Below are 26101 nucleotides of genomic sequence, written 5' to 3'. Positions count from 1 at the left end.
GCTTTGAAAACAGAGAACATTGAGGCCCTGTACTGTCTGTATACATAAAGCCACTGTGTATTCTCATGACCTCTATATTTTAAAATTGCACTAAAACTAAAACACGCCCCGTAACACTGATTTGCAATGTGATTTGCAAATAGCTTTGGGATGCTATAATTATTTTCCTTTTTGAGTTTTTTCCCTCGGTGCTTTATTGCAAAGTGCCATCAACACTATTTCACAGATGTATTATGGTGCTATTCTGTTAATCGTTCAGCTAGTGAACAATATTTGATTTTAATATTTTATACACAGCTTGGTAGGATTAGGACTTGGAGCTTGGGTTAATGATGTAACATGACTGTAAAGCATACAGCAGATTATTATGAAGTAATGTTGACAGTTGATCAACAATTGACAGTTCCTATGAATAATTCAAATGCCCCCCAACAACCTAACTAGCAATAGAATAAAGGATCAATCCAGTCGCCTGTGCTGAGTATCCTGGCAGAGTTCTAGACTGTCAGTGTTATCACATTGGTCACAACACCCTTACTCAGATCATCTGGCCCATCACTCCTTATGTTATACTGAGACCTTCCTTCCGCACATCGAAACATCGCACTTTAGACCTCAGTCACTGCATGGTGATTAAAAGAATTGCCAATCTTCCAGCATAAGACACAGAGGGAAATATATGCTGTTTCATTTCAACAACCCATCCTCTGCCCACTCTCCACCTCCACAACACAAAAGTTCAAACTTGGAAATTGCCACTTGCTCTGACTTTGGGAGACCCAGTTAGATATCATAAAAACAAGGAGATATTCGGAAGCGAGTTTTGATTTAGTCTGTGGTCAGTAAATGTTCTTCAAACTCTTCAAAATGAATCCAAGTGACTTATCCATTTCATTACAGAAATACCTATAATGCTGTATTTAAATCATGCTACCATTTAACAGCAGTGTTGGCTTGCCTGTCAGAAATTAAAAGACCTTATGGTTTATGAGCATCTTTTGACCTCTCCTTTGATGATATTAGGCTGCCTTTCCCTCTCCCAAACCTAGGGGTTTTTTTTTTAGCAGAATGGTGTAAATTACAGGGAACAATCCCCATTTTGACACAAGGATCATTGTTTGCTTTACAAGCACAGGCAGTGATCAGAGAACTTCTCTATGTTGATGATGCTGTGCTTGTTGCTCAAGTGGAAACTCAGCTACAATGACCCATGGACTGTCTCTCCTATGCCTGTAACTTGTTCTCCTTGACTATAAGCGTCAAAAAAACCATGGTTGTGGGGCAAGGTGCTGCATCTCCATCTCTGATCACACCAAATAACACTCCACTGGAAGTGCTTAGCAAATTCTGCTACCGTGCGTCCACAGTGACAGGCAATCTGCCCCTTGATGCAGTGCTTGATACACGCATAGGGAAAGCAGCTGCCACCTTTGGCTGACTTGCAAACGCGCAGTTAGATATCATAAAAACAAGGAGATATTCGGAAGCGAGTTTTGATTTAGTCTGTGGTCAGTAAATGTTCTTCAAACTCTTCAAAATGAATCCAAGTGACTTATCCAAGCTGACACTTAGACCCAAGCTGATGGTTTATAAGGCCTGTGTTTTCAGCACCTTGCTGTATGGCTGTGAAAGATGGGCGACTTACGGCTAGCAGGAAAGAAGCTCAATAATTTCTATAAGTGCATTGTGGGCATATCCTGGCAAGACAAAATCACAAATGTGGCAGTCCTCTCAAAGCTAGAGCTCCCAAGTGTGTTGGCACTAATCAAACAGAGGCAGCATCGGTGAATTGGACATGTCCACAGGATGGAAGACGGTCACATACCCAAGGACCTTCTGTCTGGTGAGGTAGCTGAGGCCAGACGACCAGTGGGGCGCCCAGTGCTCCACTTCAAGGATGCCTGCAAGCGTGACATGGAGGTCCTAAATGTCGACTATCGCACTTGAGAGTCACAAGCTGGTGAAAGAGGGAAATGGCAACATATTCTGTGGACTGGTGTGCACTACCATGCTGACCAATTGCTACAGAAGCTTGCCAACAAGCGCCAATCTCAGAAACAACAACTCACAGCGTCACTTGGCAGCTTCACGTGCAGCACTTGTGGCAGAACCTGCTTCTCAAGGATTGACCTTCACAGCCATCAACAAAAGTGCACCAAGAGAAGACACCCCACTTAAATGGATTGTTTGCTGCGTGTCCATCATCTTTCATAGATGAACAGATGCCAACCCTTGCTCAAATCAATTGTAGGGTTTCAGTCAGTATATAGAAAAGAAAGGTATTTGTAAATGTTTCCTCAGCAGTTCAACTTTCTTGTCACACTTTGATGGCTAGAAGTTTGATTTGAATTGTTATAACCTGTTATTCTTGCTCCTGAAACGCTTGTACGTTTCAGATGCACTCTAGTACCTAACACACAGTCTAGGCTGACACTTCAGTACATGACTGAGAGAATGCAACATTGTTCAAAGCGCTCTGGATGTTAATTCCAGATCATGTGCCTGCTTATCCCAGTGCTTTAGGTGCATTTGGCAAAAAGTGTTTTTTCCTATGATGGATTATTTATTGTATTCTTTCCTGCTGATTGCAGCTTCCATAGGGTTATAATTCTGCTAGTTGTTTTTGCAGGCAGTGGAGAAGGTATATCTCAGATTGGCTAATCTGCACACCTCCAAACAAGTAAGATTAGCAGGAAGACCTTTGTCTAACTGCTGCTGATGATCTTGTCATTCAAAGAGTTTGTAAAAGATCAATGGATGAAGTCATTCTGCTCAAATACAAACAGTTTATGAGCCTCTTCACTGCGCATGTTTGTTCAGTATGTGGACAAATGTCATTCTGACTCATGGAAATGGTTGACTGTCCAAAGTAGTACAAAGAACAAAGAACAGTACAGCACAGGAACAGGCCATTCGGCCCTCCAAGCCTGCGCCGATCTTGATGCCTGTCTAAACTAAAACCTTCTGCACTTCCGGGGCCCATATCCCTCTATTCCCATCCTATTCATGTATTTGTCAAGATTCCTCTTAAACGTCGCTATCGTACCTGCTTCCACCACCTCCCCCGGCAGGAAGTTCCAGGCACTCACCACCCTCTGTGTAAAGAACTTTCCTCACACATCCCCTCTAAACTTTGCCCCTCGCACCTTAAACCTATGTCCCCTAGTAACTGACTCTTCCACCCTGGGAAAAAGCTTCTGACTATCCACTCTGTCCATGCCACTCATAACTTTGTAAACCTCGATCATGTCGCCCCTCCAACTCCGTCATTCCAGTGAAAACAATCCGAGTTTATCCAACCTCTCCTCATAGCTAATGCCCTCCAGACCAGGCAACATCCTGGTAAACCTCTTCTGTACTGCATTTACTGCATGTAGAATGAGGGTCTGAAAGGGTTAATGTTAGAAACAGTGAGAGTAACCCCTCCCCCACTGTTGTGGTGATGGTGATTTAATAGTCATATAGGTAATAATGGAAAAAGCATCATGAGAGGTGCTAGCAAGACATGCTTAAGGAGAGTGTATTTAGATGAGTAAATACAATAAACGAGTTATTGTTTAGACCTACACAGACTCTGAGAATTCTGTAGACAAAGCTCAGCCTAACATCTTAAACGCTATCAACAATATACAACACTACATGTGTTGTGGTTATACTGAGTACTGTTAACTTACCTGCTTAATGTTCAATAAATTTGTCTGTAGGTTTATAGTTTAGGCCACAGTCTGATGGAAGCATATGTTCATCTGACCACCAAAGATGAGAAGATCATGTGGTGACACTTGGCATATTTCAGTAAGTCATAGAGCTGAATTTTCTAGATGATGGTGAAGTCCCGCCTCTGGGGCCGAAAGTGGGAGTTGACCCCGTTTTGATAGGCGGCAGGATCCTGGGGTGGCTTATTGCTGGCGGAGACCAATTAAGAGGCCCTCACCGGGGCCGTCATCCAATTGAGGATGGCGCCCTCCCCCAAGAGCTATTGGCCCAATCAGCAGTGGCCAGTGCTGAGGCTGCATCACCAGGGAGAGGGCACCTCAATGGCAGGCAGGCCCTGGCGATCAGAGTTGGGGAGGTCATGGTGCCATTGCTGTGGGCGCAGCCATCACCACCGGGGGACCCACTCTGTGGGCTGTGGAGCACCCATCAAGGAGAGAAACCACACACCCCCCCCGGATCCTGCTGGGAGGCCGTTAGGGTTTATTTGGCAGTGTCCACATGCGGCGACAGGTCCTCCCGATGCGGGCAAAATGCCCACGGCGGGTGGAAAGTGGCCCTCAAATGGCCACTTGAGTGGCTCAATTGGCTGACCAGTGTGTGGCTGCGCCACTAAGTTTCCTGCCGCCATGGCAATATGCCATGTCAGTGGGAAAACATTGGGCTCCCCTTCCGATGCCTTCCCTTGCCATATTGCCAGCCTTCATGCCACTCAGCCCGTCTCCAGTAGGCCAGGAAAATTCAGCCCAAAGTGTCGGCGGTCCTGAATGTGGAGGCTAATGGAAATAGTGTGGCCAGCTTTGAAATAAAGGATAAACTGTTCCATCTTTGAGGAGAAAAATCCATTATTGGACACACTCATGGTTCATGAGAAGAAAGATGACTTGGGTAAAGGTAGAAATGGTGAGAGCACTCAATCAGGAAATGTTCCAGCACCTTTAGCCTGTGGTGTGATTGGAACTGCTAAACACTGAAAGAATGAACTTAATATATCTGAATTGACATCTGGTCTCACTACTTTTACCTGGACATTGGGTAGGTAAAGGCACACCCCAGTTTATATAGGACGTGGGGTCCACTTACAGAAGTTTTTTTCTTCTTATTTATTCATCAGATGTGGGAATCATTGCAAGGTCAGGATTAATTGCCCATAACCAGGTGGCGTGGAGCTACCTTCTTGAATACAACTAAGTGGTTTTCAGGCCATTTCAGAGTCAACCACATTGCTGTGGGTCTGGAGTCACATATGGGCCAGACTGGGTAAGGATGGCAATGTTGCTTCCCAAAAAGGGTATTAATGAATCAGATGGATTTTTACAACAATCTGGTAGTTTGACAAATAGCATTGCTGCTACCAGCTTTTTATTTTATTTAGTTGATTGAATTTAGATTCACCAGCTGCTGTGGGGGGATTTGAACTCCTGTTTGCAGGTCATTGGTTAAGGTTTATAGCCTAGTAACACAACCACTATGGAACCATACCCCTGCAGCCAGTGGCATACACTGCAAGGCAATGTTTAGTTCAAAATCCCCCAAACCTAACATTGACACTATTTGAGGAGCTGGGAGTTCTCCCAGTGTATTATCCTGCATTCCTCTCTCAGCCAATAATATTGAAAACAAATTAACTGGCAATTCATCCCATTGCCGTTTTTGTCAGATTTGCCCAGCTGTGGCAAAATGGCTGCTTGGTTATCCCGCAAAGCAACATGTAAGGCACTTCGAACTAATTCATTGTAAATGAATCACTTTGAGATGTTACTAAGATATGTGATAGATTGCTGCATAATTGCAAGCTTTTCTTTAAGTGTAAATAAATAATCTAATCCACATGCAAAACCCCTTGTATAACATTAAACCTACATCGCATGCATGCTCTCCCAAAGGCTCAAAACGGAAGAAGAGAGTTTTACTAATCCAAGTGAAAAACTATTGGTGTTCATCCACATTCATCAGCCAGATACTAAAACCCAGACCCAATGCTGACCTAGTGCTTTTGTAAAGATGACAAAGGGCAGAATGAAGGAAGCTTCACAGGAGTATTATCAAACAAAATTTAACACTAAGCCACATAAAGAGATATTAGGGTAGGTGACCAAAAGCTGGGTCAAAGAGATAGGTTTTAACGAGGGTCCTAGCTTAGGAGGGAGAGGTAAAGAGGCAGCAGGGAGGGAATTTCAGAACTTAGGGCCTAGGCAGCTGAAAGAACGGCTGCCAATGGTGAGCACTTAGCATTGGGGCTGGACAAGAGGTCAGGATTGCAGGAGTTCAGAGATCTTGGAGGGTTGTTGGGCTGGAGGATGTTCCAGACATAAGGAAGGGCAAGGTTAATATCGAATTGCAATCACTGATCATGCATTGCTTGGTGCAGAGGCTGAGAGAGAAAAGCAGTGAAGCTATCTCAGTGAGAAAGTGGCTGGGCTGTAGAGAAGAAGAATTTTTAAAAAATGAGAGGGTTGAAACAAGGTGAGTTGCTCAAAAGAGAAGAAGGTGCCGGAGGAGTAGGGGTACAGACCAAGGTGTGATTTGAAGATAAGAGCCACGCCACCATCCCGCCGGTCTGGGCTGGGCAGATGGTGGAAGAGTAGCCAGGCGGGAAGGCTTCATTCAGGGGGAAGGTGCCAGGTTTCCCTCAAGGCCACAATGTTGCTGCAATCATAAGAACATAAGAAATAGGAGTAGGAGTAGACCATATGGCCCATCGAGCCTGCTCTGCCATTCAATCCAATCGTGGCTGTTCTTGGGCTTCAACTCCACTTTTCTGCCTGCTCCCCATATCCCCTGATTCCCTACGAGACCAAAATCTGTCTATCTCAGCCTTAAAGAGAATTCAACGATGGAGCATCCACAGCCCTCTGGGGTAAAGAATTCCAAAGATTCGCAACCCTTTGAGTGAAGAATTTCTCCTCATCTCAGTGCTAAATGATTGACCCCTTAACCTGAGATTGTGCCCCTGTGTTCTAGATTTCCACAGCCAGGGGAAACAACCTCTCAGTGCCTACCTTGTCAAGCCCCTTCAGAATCTTGTATTTTTTAATGAGATCATCTCTCATTCTTCTAAACTCCAGAGAGTGTAGACCCAGTCATCCACAATAAGCTGATGGATGGCAAGGGCCTTGTTTACAAGTGAATGGACATTTTGGAGAGGGGTGGTGATCGCTGATCCATTGGCAGAGTTCACAGGGAAGAAACATGAGTAATTGTCAATTTACATTGAGCATGACTGCTGGTACTTCACCTCTTTTTCTTTCACCGAAGTGAAAGGTCAAAGTTCATAGTGTGGACAGTGCCACATATGAAAAGGTCAGGAAGAAAACAAGACAAATCAGGAGTTGTGTTTGAAAGTCAAGTCTGTCTACAGGCGTCATCTTTGCAGGTGACTCCAGGCAGCCTTCATAAGAACATAAACAAAAGGCAGTTTGACCCAATAAATCTATCTTTCCTCTAAATCAATTTACAACTTTCGCGATCATAGACTTTATCTAACCTGGAAGGTACAGGTTGAAGTCAGTATTAATGGATTCCAGGCAAGGCTGACATTTGCATGTTTAACATGCCTACAGGAAATGTTTCTGCTGTGTAGAGCCAAGCTACAACTGTTAGTTTTTCAGAAAGAAGCAACATAGAATCAGAGACAGTGAGCCTGTTAAATTTACTTCGGTGATTTTTTTTTCGTGTTGCTATACACCTGGATGCCAATGCCAGTAAATGCAATATTTTCCCATTCTGGACATCCATTGCCAGTATCCAGCCCTCCCAGATAAGCTGTAACAGGGGTTAGATGTAAACTAAAGCTCACCTCATCTGCTCCAAAATTGATGGCATGAGGTCCACTTACTCAACCTCATCAAAGCACCCACTACTGAAGGTTGTAGGTTGTGAAGAGGACATAAGCAAGCTACAAAAGGATATAGATACGGTAAGTGAGTGGGCAAAACTCTGGCAGATGGAGTATAATGTTGGAAAATGCAAAGTTGTCCATTTTGACAGGAAGAATAACAAAGAAGGATATTATCTAATTGGTGAGAGATTGCGGAGCTCTGAGGTGCAGAGGGATCTGGGTGTCCTAGTGCATGAATCACAAAAGGTTAGTATGCAGGTACAGCACGTAATTAAGAAAGCTAATAGAATGTTATTGTTTATCACGAGAGGAATTGAATACAAAAGTAGGAAGGTTATGCTTCAGCTATACAGGGCATTGGGTGAGTATTGTGTGCAGTATTGGTCTCTTTATTTAAGGAAGGATGTAAATGCATTGGAAGCAGTTCAAAAAAGGTTTATTAGACTGATACCTGGAATGGGCTGGCTACCTTATGAGGAAAGATTGGACAGGCTGGGCTTGTATCTGCTGGAATTTAGAAGAGTAAGAGGCGACTTGATTGAATCATATAAGATCCTGAGGGGTCTTGACAGGGTGGATGTGGAAAGGATGTTTCCCCTTGTGGGAGAATCTAGAACCAGGGTCGCTGTTTAAAAATAAGGGGTCGCCCATTTAAGACAGAGATGAGGAGAAATTTTTTCTCTCAGAGGGTCGTGAGTCTTTGAAACTCTCTCAAAAGGCGGTGGAAGCAGAGACTTTGAATATGTTTAAGGCAGAGGTAGATAGATTCTTGATAAGCAAGGAGGTGAAAGGTTATCGTGGGTAGGTGGGAATGTGGAGTAATCAGGTCAGCCATGAACTTATTGAATGGTGGAGCAGGCTCGAGGGGCCGAGTGGCCTACTCCTGCTCCTAATTCGTATGTTCATATGTACTGAATTGGGATAATTTTCCACGCCAGCCATTTCTTCATCCTAAGTGATATTTTTGCCAAATTGTGGCCAGTTTAATGCTGTGACTCGATACCCACCAGTAACTGGGTTAATGCTGCCCAAACCCATCTTTTATAGAAAGCTGATATTTGATAAAGAGAGGCGACTTTCACCTTCAACAGTCTGATGTTGTGCACAAGCGCAGATTCTCAAAGTAAATCTTCCTTTCTCACCCAGTTCTCAGTTATGCTTGCCCAAGGAGCAAAAAATTGGAATGTAAGGTGAGAGCACATGAAATTCTAGCCAACAGCCAGGATAATCCAAGAGACTTGGAAGGCCCCATATTGAGATGGCAAGTGTTGAGTTAATGAATAGTGGCCAATTACATTATTTAGATAAAGATGTTGTTAGTGATGCAGTTAAATAGTGTTTAATTGTTCATGAAATTCTATTGCAAGCCATGGCAAGAGATATTGTGGTGTGTGCACTGTAATAGCATTGCTATGTTAAGACCCTTGCCTTCGCTTTCAGCTCCAGACATGGTGCCCCAGCTGTTGCCTTTCCCAAGACTGAAGTATCTGTAACATTGTCACACTGTTCCGTGGCATTAGTTTTATGACCTCCTCGGGGCCATTGTAAAGCAAAGTTTTATGTGTTGTGATTACACAAGGTGAATTGCCCTATATCTGCTTAATGAAATAGCTTCTGTCTCTGATGATTCAGTGGGGACTTGGCTACAGTTAGCTGCTTAATCAGGCATCTGCTCTGTGCATCTGACTAGCAGAACAGAACAAGAATTTCAGACACTGGGGCATCACTGGCTCCTTCCCAGCTAACTGAGCCAGTAGGCTGTTGCATAAAGTTGAGAAATGTTCGCTGGCTGGCGGGATAACTTTTACAAGGGAAAAGAACACAGTTGTTTTAAATCCTTCAGTGTTTTCATTATTGTATAAGGAGCCTTCTACAGATAGGAGAGTGGGGCTATGGATTTACGATGTTGCCCTACTTTTAAGCTGGTTACGCCCTGCTTGGGGACATTTACCTGTGTGACAATAGAGATGTGATGCAGGTGCCTTGATGGCTTCATCTTGTCAGCTCAGTTTGTCCCCACCACCCTACTCCCACTCACACCACCCCCTCCCCCCCCCCCCCACCCCAGTATTCAACACATTCACTTCCTAATTGAGCTTCTCCTTACGATTTATTCTTGGCAAGTTCCCCACATCTTTTCCTGAAAACCAACCAGGAAGAAGTTGAAAACCATGAAATTGCAGTGTATTGTTTATTTTTGCTCTGTAGTAATCATGTGGATTCAGCTGAGTATAACCCCATATGTTTAGTTATCCTGTAACATTGTTTGAGTGGCGCCATCTTAGATTGTAGCCATTTTGGAACCGAGCAAGAAACAACTCAAACCCGACATCCTTGTTGGTTTACAAAGAAGCAAGAAAAACTGTGCAAGCTGGAACTTTGGACTTACAAACAGATGCTGGCAACAAAGCAGGGCCATCTTAAATTATGCTTCTGGTAGAGACCTTCTGCCAGAAATGAAAGAAGGGGCATGCATTTACAGGTACAACTGCAGACCTCAGCATCCTGATGACTCTTTCTCCCTCAAAGCTGATATAACTCCATTAGGAAACACATCCCATGGTGTTAGGCCAAACCATACAGATTAAGAAGCTTCCAGGCTTGATGTCTGGTCTGCAGTGAGCTTGCTGATGTCAGCTAAGGTGTGCCAATTTGATTGGACTAGGAAGGAGGATTAAGGGAATTGGTCAGGCTTTACATTCCTGACTCGGGCCTAGTGATTCCAGTCAGAAAGTGTGTGCATGTAGACATCAGGTGAGGACAGAAATGGCTTTGGGCATGATATCCTCAGTGATTGAAAGTCTGCCAACTTCACCATCCAGACTCAGATGTGAAGAATGCCACTTGGATTTGATGCTCGGGGGAAGCTGGCACCACGGAATCACTCCCCCTATCTTGACAATAAATATTAGAGTTGAAAAAAATGTGCATCCCTTTTTCATGTGTACCTAAGATCGAATTACCTCATATGTAATATCTTACGTCAAAGAGGTAGCTTTCATAAAAGGAAGCCTTTATAAATTTTAATATTTTATCTTTTTGTTTGGCAGAGTGGCCTGAGTTTGTGAAAAACTATGCACCTTGGTGGGCTTCCCACACTCTCGACTGGCTGAAGTATGGCAAGAATGTCCTGGTGGTCCATTATGAAGATCTGAAACACGACCTCTTTAACCAACTGAAAAAAATGGTGTCCATCCTGGGCCTCGACGTCTCTGACGACCGGCTCCTTTGCGTGGAGAGCCAAAAGGATGGCAATTTCAAACGCTCCGGCCTTAGGAAACTGGAGTATGATCCTTACACGCCCGAGATGAGGAAAATGATTGACATTTTCATCAAGACTGTTGACATGGCTCTCAAACTGAGAAACCTTACGGGCGTTCCTGAGGATTATGCCCCCAGATGATTTTGTTGGTAAATGCATTCAAAACATGGCTGTGTTTCCCGTCCCTTTCCCTGGCCAGTACTCCTTTCCACCCAGTGGGTGGCTTCTTTTAGTATTCTGCAGCTATTAGCTTTCTAAGTGCATCAACTGTCTAGAGTAAAGGTCACCAAATGCAGCTGGGGTTAGTAACCATATAGCATAGACATGCCGGAAGACAACCTTTAGGAAGCAGAGAGTCACAAGGTACGGTGGCTTAATATGGAATTCACTACAATGTAAAGGGAGGAATCAGTTTGGCTCTGTGACGTGAAGGAACTGAACAATACTAATAGTTATTGCTTTTATTTTTTGACTTGAACTGACAAATATCGGGCTGAGATGCAGAGAGAAGGAGTTTTCTCTGAATAATCTCAAAGGGATGTGGTTATCTGCAGTTTATTGGAATGAAGGTGGGGAAATGGGGTAAGTGACAGGCAAGGTCTCATTGTGAATATACAGAGGAGTGCAAGGAAAGGACAAGTTGGGAGAAGCAAGTACTTTATTATTTCAACAGTTACCGAACACCCAGCTATTTTGATCCTACTCTGAATACGATGGCCAATGGTTAACAGTGAGAAAATCAGCTAATTGAAATCAGCAGTCAACCCATAAGTTGATAAAATGCCCATAGCCTTTTCCTTCATGTATCTCTCAGAATTTGCATTGATTTTGGGCTGTTGTTGTCTGTTGTTTAGGGCTGTCGCGTCCAGTCAGCAAGTGCACTTGATGTGGCCAGCACATCTAATGTGAGAAGACAGCAGGCCCTGTTTGCTACTCCTTTTAGACTGCACTTCAGAACATGATTAACCATTCCTGACCTCCGCCACCTGCCAAATCGTGGCAGCTCATTTTAAAATGATCTAAATGTATTTTATAACCAGATAGCTGGGAATAGCAGCAGATCTCACCTTGCTCACATAGCAATGGGCGGATGATGCTGTGATGTGCAATCTTTGCTGCAGAGGCTTGTCAGGCCTGATTGTACAATCCATTATACCTTCAGTTGGTGTTGATCAGTGGAAAAGAAGAATGCTGTCTTGGACTGGGAAGTAGCCCCTGAAGGATTACACCAATGATACCATTGAGAGTGAGCAGATATGTGATTGCTACCAGTCTAATTTAACCACACATATATAGAGAGAGAAGTTTTGCCGTAATCAAGGTCATTGAATTACATTAGTTGGCAAAATCAATAAATTACTCATTTCTGTCCAATTTTCTGTGCAAACCTCAATTAGTGGCTTTAGCTAAAAATTAATTTCAACTATAATTATTTCACTTCCACACCATGACCAAACATGATGTGTTATAAAATTATTCATTGCTTAGTTCACAGATTGTGTGAACTGGCCTGCTGATTGTCGAACACTACCAGGCCACACATTGGAATCAGCATTCTGATCACCATTCAATTGGCATAGCATCTTTCATTAAATTGCATCTCTGACTGTCCAGGAATCACTTTGCACTTGTTGTATACTCAAGAGTAATTGATGCCTTGTACTTTTAAACTCCAGTAGCAACCATTTTAGGAAAAAGGAAGGGGTCCCAGGCAGCTAATACCATCAGTCATCCATTCTCAGAAAAATCTATTCAATGAGAAAGGCTAATAGACCTTTAGCTCTCATTTCAATGGGGCCGGAATACAAAGGGGACAGTAGTTATATTTCAGTTGTATAAAGCTCTAATTAAACTGCTTCTGGAATACTACGATCAGTTCTGGGTTCCACACCTCTGGAAGGATATATTGGCCTTGGAGGAGGCACAGTGCAGATTAACCAGAATTAAATCAGGGGCTTAAAGGGATAAATTATGAGAGAAGATTGCACAAACCTGGCTTGTATTCCCTTCAGCATTGGAGATTGAGGGGTGAGCTGATTGAAGTGTTTAAAATGTTAAAAGGATTCAGTAGGGTAGATATAGAGGAACTATTTCTTCTAATGGGAGATCAAGAAAAAGGGGCCATAACCTTAAAATTAGAGCTAGAGCATTTAGGAGAGAAATTTGAAATCATTCAAAAGTGTCTTAGAAATCTGGAATTCTCTGCCTCAAAAGGGCGTAGATGCTGGGGATCAGTTGAAGCTTTCAAGATTTACAATTGCTAGATTTTTAGGAAGGGTATCAAGGAACATGCAGGAAAATGGAGTTGAGGTGCAGATCAGCCTTGAGCTAATTGAATAGCATAGCAAGTCCATGGGGCTGAATGGCCTCCTCCTGTTCTTAATGTTCCTATATTCCTAGTCCTACTTTAAACTTTTCCATACCAGTTGCCACCTTGGGAGGTCTATTCACCACCTTCTCTGTACAGTAGTGAAATCTAAGCAGTCTGTGCACTTCCCTCTTTTTAGCTAGGGCCTGTGTCCCCTGGTTCTAGGGTGTGTGAGACTCTCAAATGTATATTTGATCAAAATACCTATTCATACGCACATACGAATTAGGAGCAGGAGTAGGCCACTCGACCCCTCGAGCCTGCTCCACCATTCAATAAGTTCATGGCTGAACTGATTACTCCACATTTCCACCTACCCCCGATAATCTTCCACCCCCTTGCTATTCCCTTCATCAGCACAGTGCTTAGTATCCTCTTGTTTTCGATCCCTTAACTATCTTTCATGATCAATCTCTTAGAGCACTTCGAACCAATTGTGGCGGATTAATACAGGTAGAACGAGTTTTATGGGATGAGTCCGAGATCAGGTCGTCCTAACAGGGAGAATTATTCACACGGAGTGAGTTTTGGGAAATCATTGGGTGCACAGCTTTTCTGTCCATTCTCATCCATGGATGGAATATCACAAACTGGAGTTCCATCCCTTCTTAGACTCTACTCCATATGAGAGCTGCTGCCCGTGAGAGTAGCAGATTATGGAGTCAGCATTCCCTTGGCTATGCTACTGAAACAATCATATTGTTAATGGCTCCAGTGCAAATTTATTACCAGACCATTGAAAGAAACAGTGTTGTGTACTGCCTCACAAGATTACTCCCAAGAACTAGCCCTCTCAGTATTGTAATGATGATGTTGCAGTAAAAACAGAGTATTAGTGACTGGATTAGAAAGGCACAGGATTATTAAACCCCATGCTAGTGCTTCACTTCACTCTGCAGGGTATGATCCCCAATACATCGGTAGATGCTGTAGGATATAGTCCCTTTCCCTCCTGACGGAATGCAAGACTTTGGTTCCCATTTCACCTGGAAATACTGTAGGGTATGGTCCCATCCTCTCCTGAAGATGTAACGTCAGGGATACCTAGCCCCAACCGAAACATGGCCTTGCAACGGATAGGAGGAGGGACCTCCTATAGGAGGTGGGGGATTTCCCAAAGGAGGTCCGATTCCACGACCACGTCCTAGCCCTTTCAGAACCGTTCCATCAGATTCCCACCAGAGTTATGGCGATAGTCCAGTGGAATGGCAGAGATAATTCAGCCCTTTTGTGTTAACAGTCTGGGAAATGTCACTCCATTTTCAGTCTGTGGATACTGGAAATACCAGTCATTCATAAAAAGCACAACATTCTACTGACATTCGACAAAATGACAGAGCTGAAGAAACAACTGCAGCAAAAATGAAAGAACTGCATACGGATACACACACGTCTAGAGGTTAGACCAGCAATGTTAGTCTAATATGTCATTAAAAATTCCTTGCAGATAACAAGCTTGCAAGTGAATCGTTCACATAACCTACCACTGTGATAGAGACATACCCCGGTTGTCAAGGGCAACCACAAGGTTCTGCAAAAGAAAAAGCCAGCTCCTGATGATTTGGAGTTCAAAGCAGAAAGAAGCACAATTCTTGCTGCATCTCTAATAACTCCGGTTGCCACAGGTGGTAAACTAATGCAACAAGCAATTTCGACAAATAATATCCTAGTTTTTGTCAAGGCCAACAGACAGGAGACATCCAATTTAGACTAAAGGACTTGGAGACTAGATTCCATTGTCAGTTAACAAACTGAGTAGGCTATGAATTCCTCTGGTTGCTGCTTGTAATGATTTTGTAATTATTCCAATGAAGGTTCCCACTGTTCAGTATTTCTTCAGAACTTGAGAACACAGTGCATAACAAATGGCTCCAGTTAGCCATCAGAGGAATTCCAATGCCATTTTTTTTTTTTGGCTCCTGGGATTAAATCCCAATGCCAAAATTTATTTTAAGAAAGAATAGTTGAATCAGATTTCCTTGCTAAACTGATCTGATTGAACTGTGGTGTCACAAGGTTGGCGGCCAAAATTAAAAGGCCGGCAAATGACAGGGAAAAATGGAAGCACCATAAATCCAATATGCTAATGCCCGATTCACGAAGCTGATTGTACAGAGAGGAAGATTCCACACTGGGAGCTTGGTATTGCAAACTTTATTCTCTACGGCTTTGGGGTGTTGCTACTGTTTTATTTTATAAGAGTAACCCTTCAGGATTGTCCTGGAGTCACCAAGAATTGAAGATTAATCTCCAGGACATGGCTGTGAGAAAAACCCAGGTGACAAATTATAGGGTCATGAAAAGCATTTTCTTTTCCTTTTGACACTTTTTAGCAAAATCTTGTGAAGCAAAGGACTGTTTGACTGGCAATTAAGAATGATCCAATTGGCATGGGAAGGCCAGGCACCATGGGATTGGACAATGTTGGGTGATTACTGAGTGGGGAGTGTGGGGGTGGGGCAGTAGGAGGTGATGTCACCTCCAGGAATATATCCAACCAGACCTGGCAAACCTAAATAACATGGGCACTCCAAAACGGCAGCAGAAAAAGACTGTTGAAGACATGCTTGAGAAATGTTCTTTTGTCTCAGTAATTCTTTACAAATCTGAGGAGTGGAAGCAATCAAACTTGAGGGATGAATTTAGCTGGTTTTGAGGTACTAATCATGTAATGCTTTGAGTGGTTAAGTTTTGAAGGAAGATGCTTTATCTCATTGAGCAATTTACGATTCATTTACCACTTTATGCAGCCTAAACAGTCTGCTCTTGTGCAATAAGATTGAGGAGCAAAGTAAATACATACATACTGGACTTTACTGGGGAATTCAGAACAGGCCAGCTGATTGGTTATTTGAAAGCCTCGCCCCCATTTCCCACTGCAGTACATGTTAATGCAGTTCCATCATGGTCTTCATAATATGAAAGAAAGCTAAAGGGATGAACCGGAACTGTCTCCAAATTAACATTGGCAAGACTATCATCATTCTGTTCAGATCTTGCCAAAAACTCCTTATCCTGCTCAGCATTTCCATACCCTTCCCCCCCCCCCACCCCATCTGAGTGCTACGACAGAAATGAATAATGCACATCCTCAGTGTCCTGTTTAACCCAGAGCTGAACCTCAAATCCCATATCATATTTATCATCAGGACCGTCTGTTCCCACCAATACAACATCGCAATATCTCTGCCTATATTTCAAGCTCACCATCATAAAAACTCTCATTCACACTGTTGTCACATCTAGGCTCTCTGCTGCTCCACTATTACCACTGTGCTCACCAATGTTCTTGTCCATGGATATGCATAATTCAGACCTCCTCCAAGGCCCCCATCCCTCTTAACCCCCACAGCCTTCTTCACTCCTGCATGCCAACACACGTCCCCTTTGCTATTCCACTTTGCCTCTCATAGGTTACTCCTACCCTCCACTCCACATTTTCCTGAACACTCAAGAAGCTCAACACCATCCAGGACAAAGCAGCCTGCTTGATTGACACCCCATCCACCACCTTCAACATTCACTCCCTCCACCACCAGTGCAAAGGATGCCTTGCAGCAACTTGCCAAGCCTCCTTCGACAGCACCTTTCAAATACGCGACCTCCACCACTTAGAAAAGCAAGGGCAGCAGATGCATGGGAACACCACAACCTGCAAGTCCCCCTCCAAGTAACACACTGTCCTGACTTGGAACTCTATCGCCGTTACTTCACTGTCACTGGATCAAAAACCTGGAAGTCCCTCCCTAATAGCACTGTGGGTGTAACTACACCACATGGACTGCACCAGTTCAAGAAAGGAACTCAAGGGGAATTAGGGATGGGCAATAACACTCAAATACCACAAATGATATAAAAAATCCATGAGAGATAGAGCTTTCAGCTATCTTGTCTCTGTACCCTGATCTTTCCAGTGAATCTCTCTGTCTTTCTGCATCTCTTCCCATTTTTAAAAACCTCCTCAAACTTACCTCTTGGACCATGGCTTTAATCACCTCTCCTATCTATTTTACTCCCACACAAGGCCCATTTTCATCTCTGTGCTGAGCTTTGGGGCATTTTCTATGTTAAAAGCACCATTTACATGCAAGTTGTTTCTCTGTTCTCTTTCAAAAACATTTGCCATTTAACAAAATTATTCATGGTTTTAGTTCCTTTTGTTGACAGAATGAGACTGATGTGGTAATACTGCACTGTAGGTGATCCATGTACCCATTAATCTAACCATGTGTAATATGATGATCATTATTTTTACCATGACAAGGAGTCTTTTATTAGATTTTATTATTAGTCAATATGTTTCTGCCTGGTTTATAATGCATTATTCTCTATCTCATTTTCAGTCCCCACTGTCTCTCCTCCCTGCATTATGTACCTGAGGCAGTAATACTGCATATACTGCTCTGAGACTGGTATTTGTAATGTGTGATGTACAGTCAATGGATCTAAGTTATACCAACAGTTGTGCCTCACATGCAGTTCAGTGACAATGGATAGTGCAGATTTTGGTGGTACTATCAAATATTCAAATGAGAACTTTGAAGGCCAAAGTGGAGAAGGGTTCCATGTGAACAATAGTTGAACATGGGTCAGTTGATCATAAAAGATAGCCAAGATGCATTTTAAATATTCTGACTGGACTGGTGCGATGTTTCTCTCCTAACATTATAAAGAATCTAAAATAAACTTGAAACACTCCCAGGATGTCCTGTGGACTTTCAAGGCATGTTTTAAGTGTGGCCGGTGTTGTGCTATCACCTGGTGTGAAGAGCGAAGCAATGTATAAAAAGCTTTCTGAGGAGAGGACGTCACACCCTCCAGCTTTCGCGACCTTGCATGTTAGATTGGGACCTTACTCTTTCCTGACAGTGGTGGGTTGGTGGCCCAAATTGTTTCCCATTGACATACAAGGCATGGACTTGATGGGCCGAACGGCCCTCTTCTGTGCCGTAAATAACTCCATGACTCTAGGTAATACCGTAATTGCAGCCTGAGAGAACTGATGAGGTACCCTCCTGCCAGGTTTCTGCAACAGGTGAAATATTTGGCTTGATTCTGTGGTCATCTATGGAACCTTTTACTTTCATGAGTCTTTTATTCCTCTTACAATCTATGGCTTATTAACATTCAAGCTGTACCATTTAACCATTGAATAATTTGTTTTGTCTTCCTGTTCCTTTCCACCAAGGAGCTCGCCCCCTTCCCCTGTTTTTTTCCATTTAAAAGCAAACAGTAAAGCTGCAATGACAGAGGTACAGTGTTTTCATTTCATCGTCATAGGATGGTTACTTTTCTCCTTAATAAGGAGCAAGGTGGGAGCTCAAAATAATACAAAGATTAAAATCAACTAGGACATCTCAATTCCTCAGGAAGCGGTTTTGTTTTTTCTTTCTTACTTTAGATTTGTATATACTGTTTGCTGTGTATATACTGTTCTTGGTGCACCGGCTAAGCATGTTGGTGCTGAATTCCTGCCAGTGCTGTTCTAATTGGATGAACTGCGTTAAATAAGCAGAGACAGGAATGCACCATGAACAGGATGAATGCAAACCGGGTGTGCAGATGGAGTTAAGATACAGGTCAACCATGATCTAATTGAATTGCTGAACAGGCTGGATGGGCTGAATGAGGGGTCTACTCCTGCCTCTATGTTCCCAGCCAGTGTACTAAAAACATGGCACTGAAAAATTTCGATCCCTCTATATTACATTCAGTTTTCACACACAGTACAGGGGTGATCCAGCAATCCTGCAGTGCCTTGGGAATGCAGGATGCGAATCTGTGTTACAGTGTTGTAGCCCAAAATCCAGCCCACGCTCTGTGAATGCTGGCTCGGCATTGTTTAGTTTAGTTTAGAGATACAGCACTGAAACAGGCCCTTCGGCCCACCGAGTCTGTGCCGACCATCAACCACCCATTTATACTAATCCTACACTAATCCCATATTCCTACCACATCCCCACCTGTCCCTATATTTCCCTACCACCTACCTACACTAGGGGCAATTTATAATGGCCAATTTACCTATCAACCGGCAAGTCTTTTGGCTTGTGGGAGGAAACCGGAGCACCCGGCGAAAACCCACGCAGACACAGGGAGAACTTGCAAACTCCACACAGGCAGTACCCAGAATTGAATCCAGGTCGCTGGAGCTGTGAGGCTGCGGTGCTAACCACTGCGCCACTGTGACACTCTAAATTTAATACAATTAGCAAAAAAGCCAGAGAGATGAGGAGAATTTTTTTTTACTCAGTGAGTTGTTACGATCTGGAAGGACTTAAAGGGTAGTGAACGCAGATTTAATAGTAACTTTTCAATTCATAGGGCATTGGTGCTGGGGAAAGAGGGAGCTGTATGGTTGGCATGGCCTTCACCTGAACCACGCTGGAATCAATGTTCTGGTGAATCACATAACCAGGGCTGTAGCGAGGGCTTTAAAGTAAATAGTGGGGCTGGGGAAGCGTTCACGTGAGGGGAGATTTGGAAAGTTGAAGAGAAAGGACGAGGCAATATTGCAGTGTTGTAGCCCAAATTCCAGCCCACGCTCTGTGAACGCTGGCTCGGCATTGGCAGTTCAGGATCACAGAATTACCCTCAATGTCTGAAGGAAGACGCGGGTGAAAAAACTAAAAGTATTTTTTTTAAAAAGGCGGAATCTAATTTCTTTTAGCTAACAAATCACTGACAGGTATCATTTTACGGGCGAGTATTTTATGCAGCTATTTTTATTTTAAGATGCTGTTTTAAGACTGAGTTTTGTATTTATTGATAGCAGACAATCAGAGTTGTATTAAGAAGAATTAACCCTCTCAATCCCCAGAATTCATGTCGTGCTCAGCAGGAATAGGGAATTCCCAGTCTTTTGATTTTTGCCAACTTGGGGAAAGAAAGTGGATAAGAAATAATATATAAGATTCATTTTATTTTAAGTCCTGTGAAAAGATAGCAGCAACTGTGATTGCATTGCACAGTGTTAGACCTTCTGCAGAGTTAATTGGATGCGAGTCCCACATCTACATTGAGAAAGGATGGCATCTGCTGGAGTCTCCAGTCTTGCCTGTCAAATTCAAAGTTCAAGATTGGAGTTGAACTTAGGAAATGAAATAGACACATTGTCTTACATCAGGGTTATGTATGACAAAGCCCAGCCTTCTCTGAATACAAGCCTGTTGAGGTACTCTGGAAATCTCACTTGTGATAGCTGTGGCTGCGGGGATGGTGAAGCGCATGTTAGAAAGTGTCTATTAATGATGTTTCATGTATAATGAGGGTGGGGTAGCCTTGATGAACGAGCTGGTCTTTTCCTGACTGTTGATTGTGTATGTTCAAAAATACTGGACAAGAGAAGTGGAAGGTTATTACAGCACACAATGGTATTCTGAGCTGCAGCTGATTTCTTTGCTCTGGCCTTGCTTTAAATTCCAGTTGAGTACAGTTTTGACCCTGTTTCAGTGGTGAGGAGGGTAACATTTCAACAAGCAATTTACATGGAAAAGTAGCCATTGCTGTGAGAAAGCTAGCCAGAAGTTACAATGTGCAGGAAAGAATGTGCTGTAGATGTTAAGTTTCAGAAAATGTACATTTTGAAGGCTGCAAACATGTCCTAGATATTCAAAGGGTTGAAAGCAAATATGGTTGACTCTTAATTGCCCTCTGAAGTGGCCCAGCAAGCTATTCAATTGTATCAAGCTGCTAGAAAGATGCTGACTACCACTTCCTCAGGGCAACTAAGGTTGGGCAATACATGCCAGCCTTGCCAATGATGGCCTAACCCTAAGAATGAGTAAAAATTTAAATGTTCAAGATAAGCCTGTTACTTTGTTCATATGGGTGGATATATTGTCAGGGAATTCTACAATCTTCCATCCCTGCTTAGAGCTTCAATGATAGGCAGTTAGTATGGATCAGAGATTTAGTGCTTGGTTCCGACCCTGATCCCTATAGCCACCTTTTCCCATCAGGGAGGAGGGATCAAATACTGTGTCCAAGCGGGAATCAACGCCTCCTGTGAAGCCAACCATGACACCTCAGGTTGTCAACTCTGGTTGGACGTATTCCTGGAGGCTTCATCACATGACCTTCCATCTCCAATGGTCGTGCCTGATCAAGCAGCCTGCTTTTTACACCAAACACCAACACTCTCTCTCACCCCCATGCCCACACATTGCCAATGTTTCTTTGACTAATAAACTAAAGTGTTGAAAGAAAATGGAAGCATCATTTTATTTTCATGCCTCTCCCAAGATTTTTCTCCTGGGTTTGCTCGCAGTAGTGTCCTCAATTAGTCTTCAATTCCTGGAGACTCCAGGGCAATCCTGGAGGGTTGGCAACTTTATAATGACACCGGCTAGCTTAAATCTCCTCCCAGAGACGTATTCTTTTCTTGTCGATTGCTGATGATTTTTTTTTCAGTACAGTATTTATGTTTGAAAATGTGATTGCTGATGGAAAAGAGCGACCAATTTGTTATCACTTGGAAACTACTATCTCTTGGTCATTGTACTCTCAGTTCCAGTGCTGGGGGGCGAGGAGGTGTGGGCAGACAATCGTGCCGCATGGCAGTAGTACAGTGGTAATGTTACTAAACTGAAATCCAGAGGCCCTGACTAATGCTCTGCAGCCATGAATTCAAATCCCACGACAGCAGCTGGGGGATTTTAAATTAAGTTAATAAATAAATCTGGACTAAAATGCTCGTGACATTTCTCATTAAACTACTGGATTGTTGTTAAAGACCCATCTTGTTTACTAATGCCCTTCAGGGGAGGAAATCTGCTGGTCTGGTGTACATGTGACTCCAGACCCACACCAATGTGGTTGACTCTTAGCTGTCCTCGGAAATGGCTCAGTAAGCCACTCAGTCATAGGTGCTCACCAGCTGCTCGAGGGCAATTAGGGATAGGCAATAAATGCTGGCTTTGCCAGTGACGCCCACATCCCAAGAGGGAATAATAAAAAGAAGTGCAGATGTCAGTGAGATTTATGGTGGAGTGTCGTGCTATGACAGCTCATTTGGCCCAGTGGTAATGTTGTCTAGGGAACTGGCTGGGCAGCCTTCCTGGTCTCAGTAATGTATGAGAAGCATCCCACCGCTGCCACCATGTAATGAGAAGCTTTTTATGTTGTCTGATGCAACATAAATGAGATGCGTGGAGTTCAGTTGATTGAAGATCTCAAACAGGTTTATTGAACAGCTAACTTATATAGTACAGAGCTAAGTATTTACAGAAGCTGACTCTTGGTGTTACAGTTACAGAGTGAGTCTGGCTCTGAATCACATGACTGCATCCTGGCACTTAGCTCATTAGAATACTAAGACCTTAAAGGGACAACACTCTTAAAGGCAATCACACAACAAGTAATGCTGGGACGGTTTGAGGGAGGAAATGATCCTGGAGATCTCCAGTAATCTTGTCATTCTGTTCCAGCTCCCTTGTACTGTCAGAAACAGTAATACTTGCCCAGTCGGCTGATTCCATACAAACTTTGGAAAAACAAAAAAAGAAGAAAGCCAGAAAATTGAGAAAAGATGTGCAAAATAATGATAATTCTTTATAACTGGATTTCAAATATGAGTTTTGATGAGGAACAGCCTTCTTCATGATTTGAGCGAGAGAGAGAGAATTTAGAGAACCTTGAAGAGTTTGCCATTTTTATTTAATTGTGTTTTGGCACCCTGTCTGTTGAAACATGTTGACCTTGCCATTGGCAGGATTTGTATTGGGGCAGAGGGGAGGGGGGTGGGGTCACCAAATCATTGGTTCTATTGATGGCATCCCAAGAGCGAATAAGGGAGAATAATCCACTGCCATCCAACTTAAGTCAGCAGCAATGAAACTGCAGCATTACCTGCAACCTTCTCTCTTTTTGTCCATGAACGCACCATCCCAGCCACACTGTGTTTATGAATGAACACTTAACCCATTTGTCCCAAATTCTGTTTTTTCTGCCTTACCCGAGGTGTCAACCTGCTTGAAATAGCCAAGATCTCTGCTAAAATGGCATAGGGTGTAGTTTCACATTTCATGGAATTACATAGAATTTGCAGCAAAGAAACACGCCCAACTGGTCTTTGCTGGTGTTTATTCTTCACACCAGCCTCCACTCACTTTACTTCATCTCATTCTCTCATCATAATCTTCTATTCCTTTTTCCTCATGTGTCTATCGAGCCTTCTCTGAAATTTGTCAATGCTATCCATCGCAATTATTCCCTATGGGAGCAAGTTCTACATTCTAATTATTCTCTGGGTAAAGAAACTTCTCCTAAATTCCTTATTGGCTCTCTCGTATTTGTGAATCCTAGTTGTGGTCTCCCCCACAAGTTTCAGATGAACTGGTTAAGTGTTCAGACACCCGTATTGTATGTTATAGTTTCAAGGTCAGCATAGTGTAAAACTTTGATTGCACAAGGGGTCACAAGTGAAAATGGCACTGAGCTATTCTCACTCCTCCTTGACAATGAGGGCGCACTTTGTAGACAAAATGAATCATAATACTGACCTTTTGTTTGCTCCCCTTTATATAATGAACAAAGAAAAGTTATTGAAAGGATTGCACTTGATGCAGGCGATTGTGTAGACTGGCCTTGACTATGCTTGTTTGTCAAACAAAACAGTGGTTTGTGGCAATTTGTTGGCACTGACTGGCTTTGTGCAGAACAGATCTCTACACATATTTTGTACTTAATGTGACATGTTTTTACAAAATAAAATCTGTAAAATTTTGTTATAAAGGGGAAAAAAGGTAATAATTTGATGTGACATTTCTGATTTTTTTTGGATGTGAATTTCCTGAGCGGGAATGAATGAAATTAATTCCTATTCAAATTCTTGAAATCCAATACTTGCACTCACCTGAATTGTCCTCAGGTCAGCATTAAAATATTCCTCTTGTGCTCCTCAACTATGTCTCACGAGTTTTTATTGCTTCCATCAACAGTTTTATTTCATGAATTGGAAGTATTACATAGCCTCAGTAAAGAATGCCATGCACGTTTCACTCGAAGTTATGCCAGTCGAGCAATGGCCATAAGACCTGTCACCTTTGATGATGTCTAGACGGGATGCAGTGCAGCTGATGTTGATACTGAGCCGCAGAGGCAAGAAGGCCCCAGTTTCCATTGCTGGTCTCTGATGAACCCAGCCAAGGCAGCAGATGGAAACTGATAGCACAGGGAAACAAAGAAGAAAAAATTTCTGCTTCAGTTATCCCAGAGACCAAGTTGCATTTCCTGGTAAGTACAGCAAGTTGTGCCTTCAGCCAATCACATTCATAACAATTTGCATTTATTTAGTGCCTTAATGCCTCAAGACACTTCACAGGAGTGTCAGCAGACGAGATTTGATAACAAGCCACGTAATGAGATATTAGGACAGGTAACCAAAAACTTGGGCCGGAATTTAATGCCACCACCTCCCCCCCCCCCCCCTTGCCCCCACCCTCCGGGAGCAGGCTAGGAAGCGGGTGTAGCATAAAATCATGTGGGAGGTGGAGGTTGCCACGCCCATTGGCTACCCACCTCCACTACTATTTCACCAATGGCAGGGGCAGTGGCAAATGGCCAACCAGCCTCAGGCCAGTTGAGGCCCTTAAGTAGCCAATTAATTGCCTGTTAAGGGCCTCTTTCCACCACTACCAGCAGTGGACGGGCACTTCAGAACCTGAGGAGGCTGCCTTGAAATACCTGGTGGCCTACTTGTGGGCTGGGGCAGGGTGGGCCCTCCTGATCGGACAACTTGTGCCCCAGCAGCACAGGCTGCCCCACTAAAACTAACACCCCCTCCTGCTCTCCAACTCTTCCCTTGCTGGGGCTTAGTCGATTGTCCCCACTTTTTTCCCGACCCACACTGACATCTTTGAAGGGCGACATCCATCTTTCCTCTTCATGCTGGCTGCAATCCTAGCTGTGGCCACCCTCCCGGTGGCGCTGCTGGGACTGAAGAGTAGCTGGCCCTCAGATTGGCCCGGCAGCACTTGGAGGTGGGACTTCCTGCCTCAGAGGCCAATCAAGGGCCTGAGCCATGCAAAATAGCAGCGTGACATTCACGCCTGGTGGAGGCGGGCTTGCCCCGACCTTTCAGCTGATGGACCGGGCCACCGCCTCAACGCTAAATTCCGGCCTTGGTCAAGGGGGTCGGTTTTAAGGTGCACCTTAAAGGAGCAGAGAGAGGTCCAGAGCTTAGGCCCCAGGCAGTGGATCGCATGTTCGCTAATGGTGGAGCGATTAAAATCAGGGATACACAAGAGGCCGGAATTGGAGGAGAGCAGAGATTGCAGAGGGTTTTAGAGCTGGAGGAGGTTACAGAGATAGGGAGGGATGAGACCATGATGAGTTGAGACAGAGGATAAAAATGAGGATGCGAAGTATATAGGCCAGACTGTATGAGGGAATGAAGTGATTGCATCTTCTTTAAAATATAGAGGCAGAATTTCAAAGGGTCGTGGGGTCGGGAACCAGAGTGGACACGATGTGAAAATCACAGTCCTGGAGGTCGTCTCCAGAATCCGACGCCTCCAGGACAGTCCGCGATTTTCAATGTGAGGGCACAAGTGGGGAGGGAATGGGGAAGCCAATTGTCTTCAATTAAGGGCCCAGTGAACTCCTTTAGGAGCTTATTAGGGGCCGAGACTTTCAGGAAGGCAATTTTCAATTCTGATTTCGGCATCCCAGCCAGTCTGGTGCACATTAGTGCACAGCTGTTGGGGTTGCCATGCAGCCAAATAAGTTTTATTAGAAAGTGTGATGGAAATAAATTTGAGGGGCCAACTCGCGCTGGGTCAAATGTTGTATCGTCACTAGGCTTCCACAGCCACCTTTCATCCTTGTCACGGTCCTGGCCCTTTCATGAGCTGCCTGCACTCCACAGCAAGGTAGTGGCAGCCCCCAACATGGCTGCCCACTGCCTTTGCCTCTA

General features: G+C 43.7%; 1 protein-coding gene across 2 annotated transcripts in view; it reads left to right on the top strand.

The window, feature by feature from the left end:
- Positions 1-22905, top strand: part of wscd2 (WSC domain containing 2) — a 293045-nt gene extending 270140 nt beyond the window's left edge. For both annotated transcript variants that reach the window (XM_068054696.1, XM_068054695.1), the window contains one exon: positions 10606-22905. In XM_068054696.1, coding sequence (XP_067910797.1) covers positions 10606-10958 — 353 coding nt within the window. In that variant the 3' untranslated portion in view covers positions 10959-22905. The remainder of the gene's footprint in view (positions 1-10605) is intronic.
- The last annotated feature ends 3196 nt before the right edge of the window (positions 22906-26101 follow it).

This window comes from Heterodontus francisci, chromosome 23 (assembly GCF_036365525.1).
Source record: "Heterodontus francisci isolate sHetFra1 chromosome 23, sHetFra1.hap1, whole genome shotgun sequence".
NCBI lineage: Eukaryota > Metazoa > Chordata > Chondrichthyes > Heterodontiformes > Heterodontidae > Heterodontus > Heterodontus francisci.
Note: the sequence above shows the minus strand (reverse complement) of the source record. Positions and strands in the feature narration are given on the sequence as shown.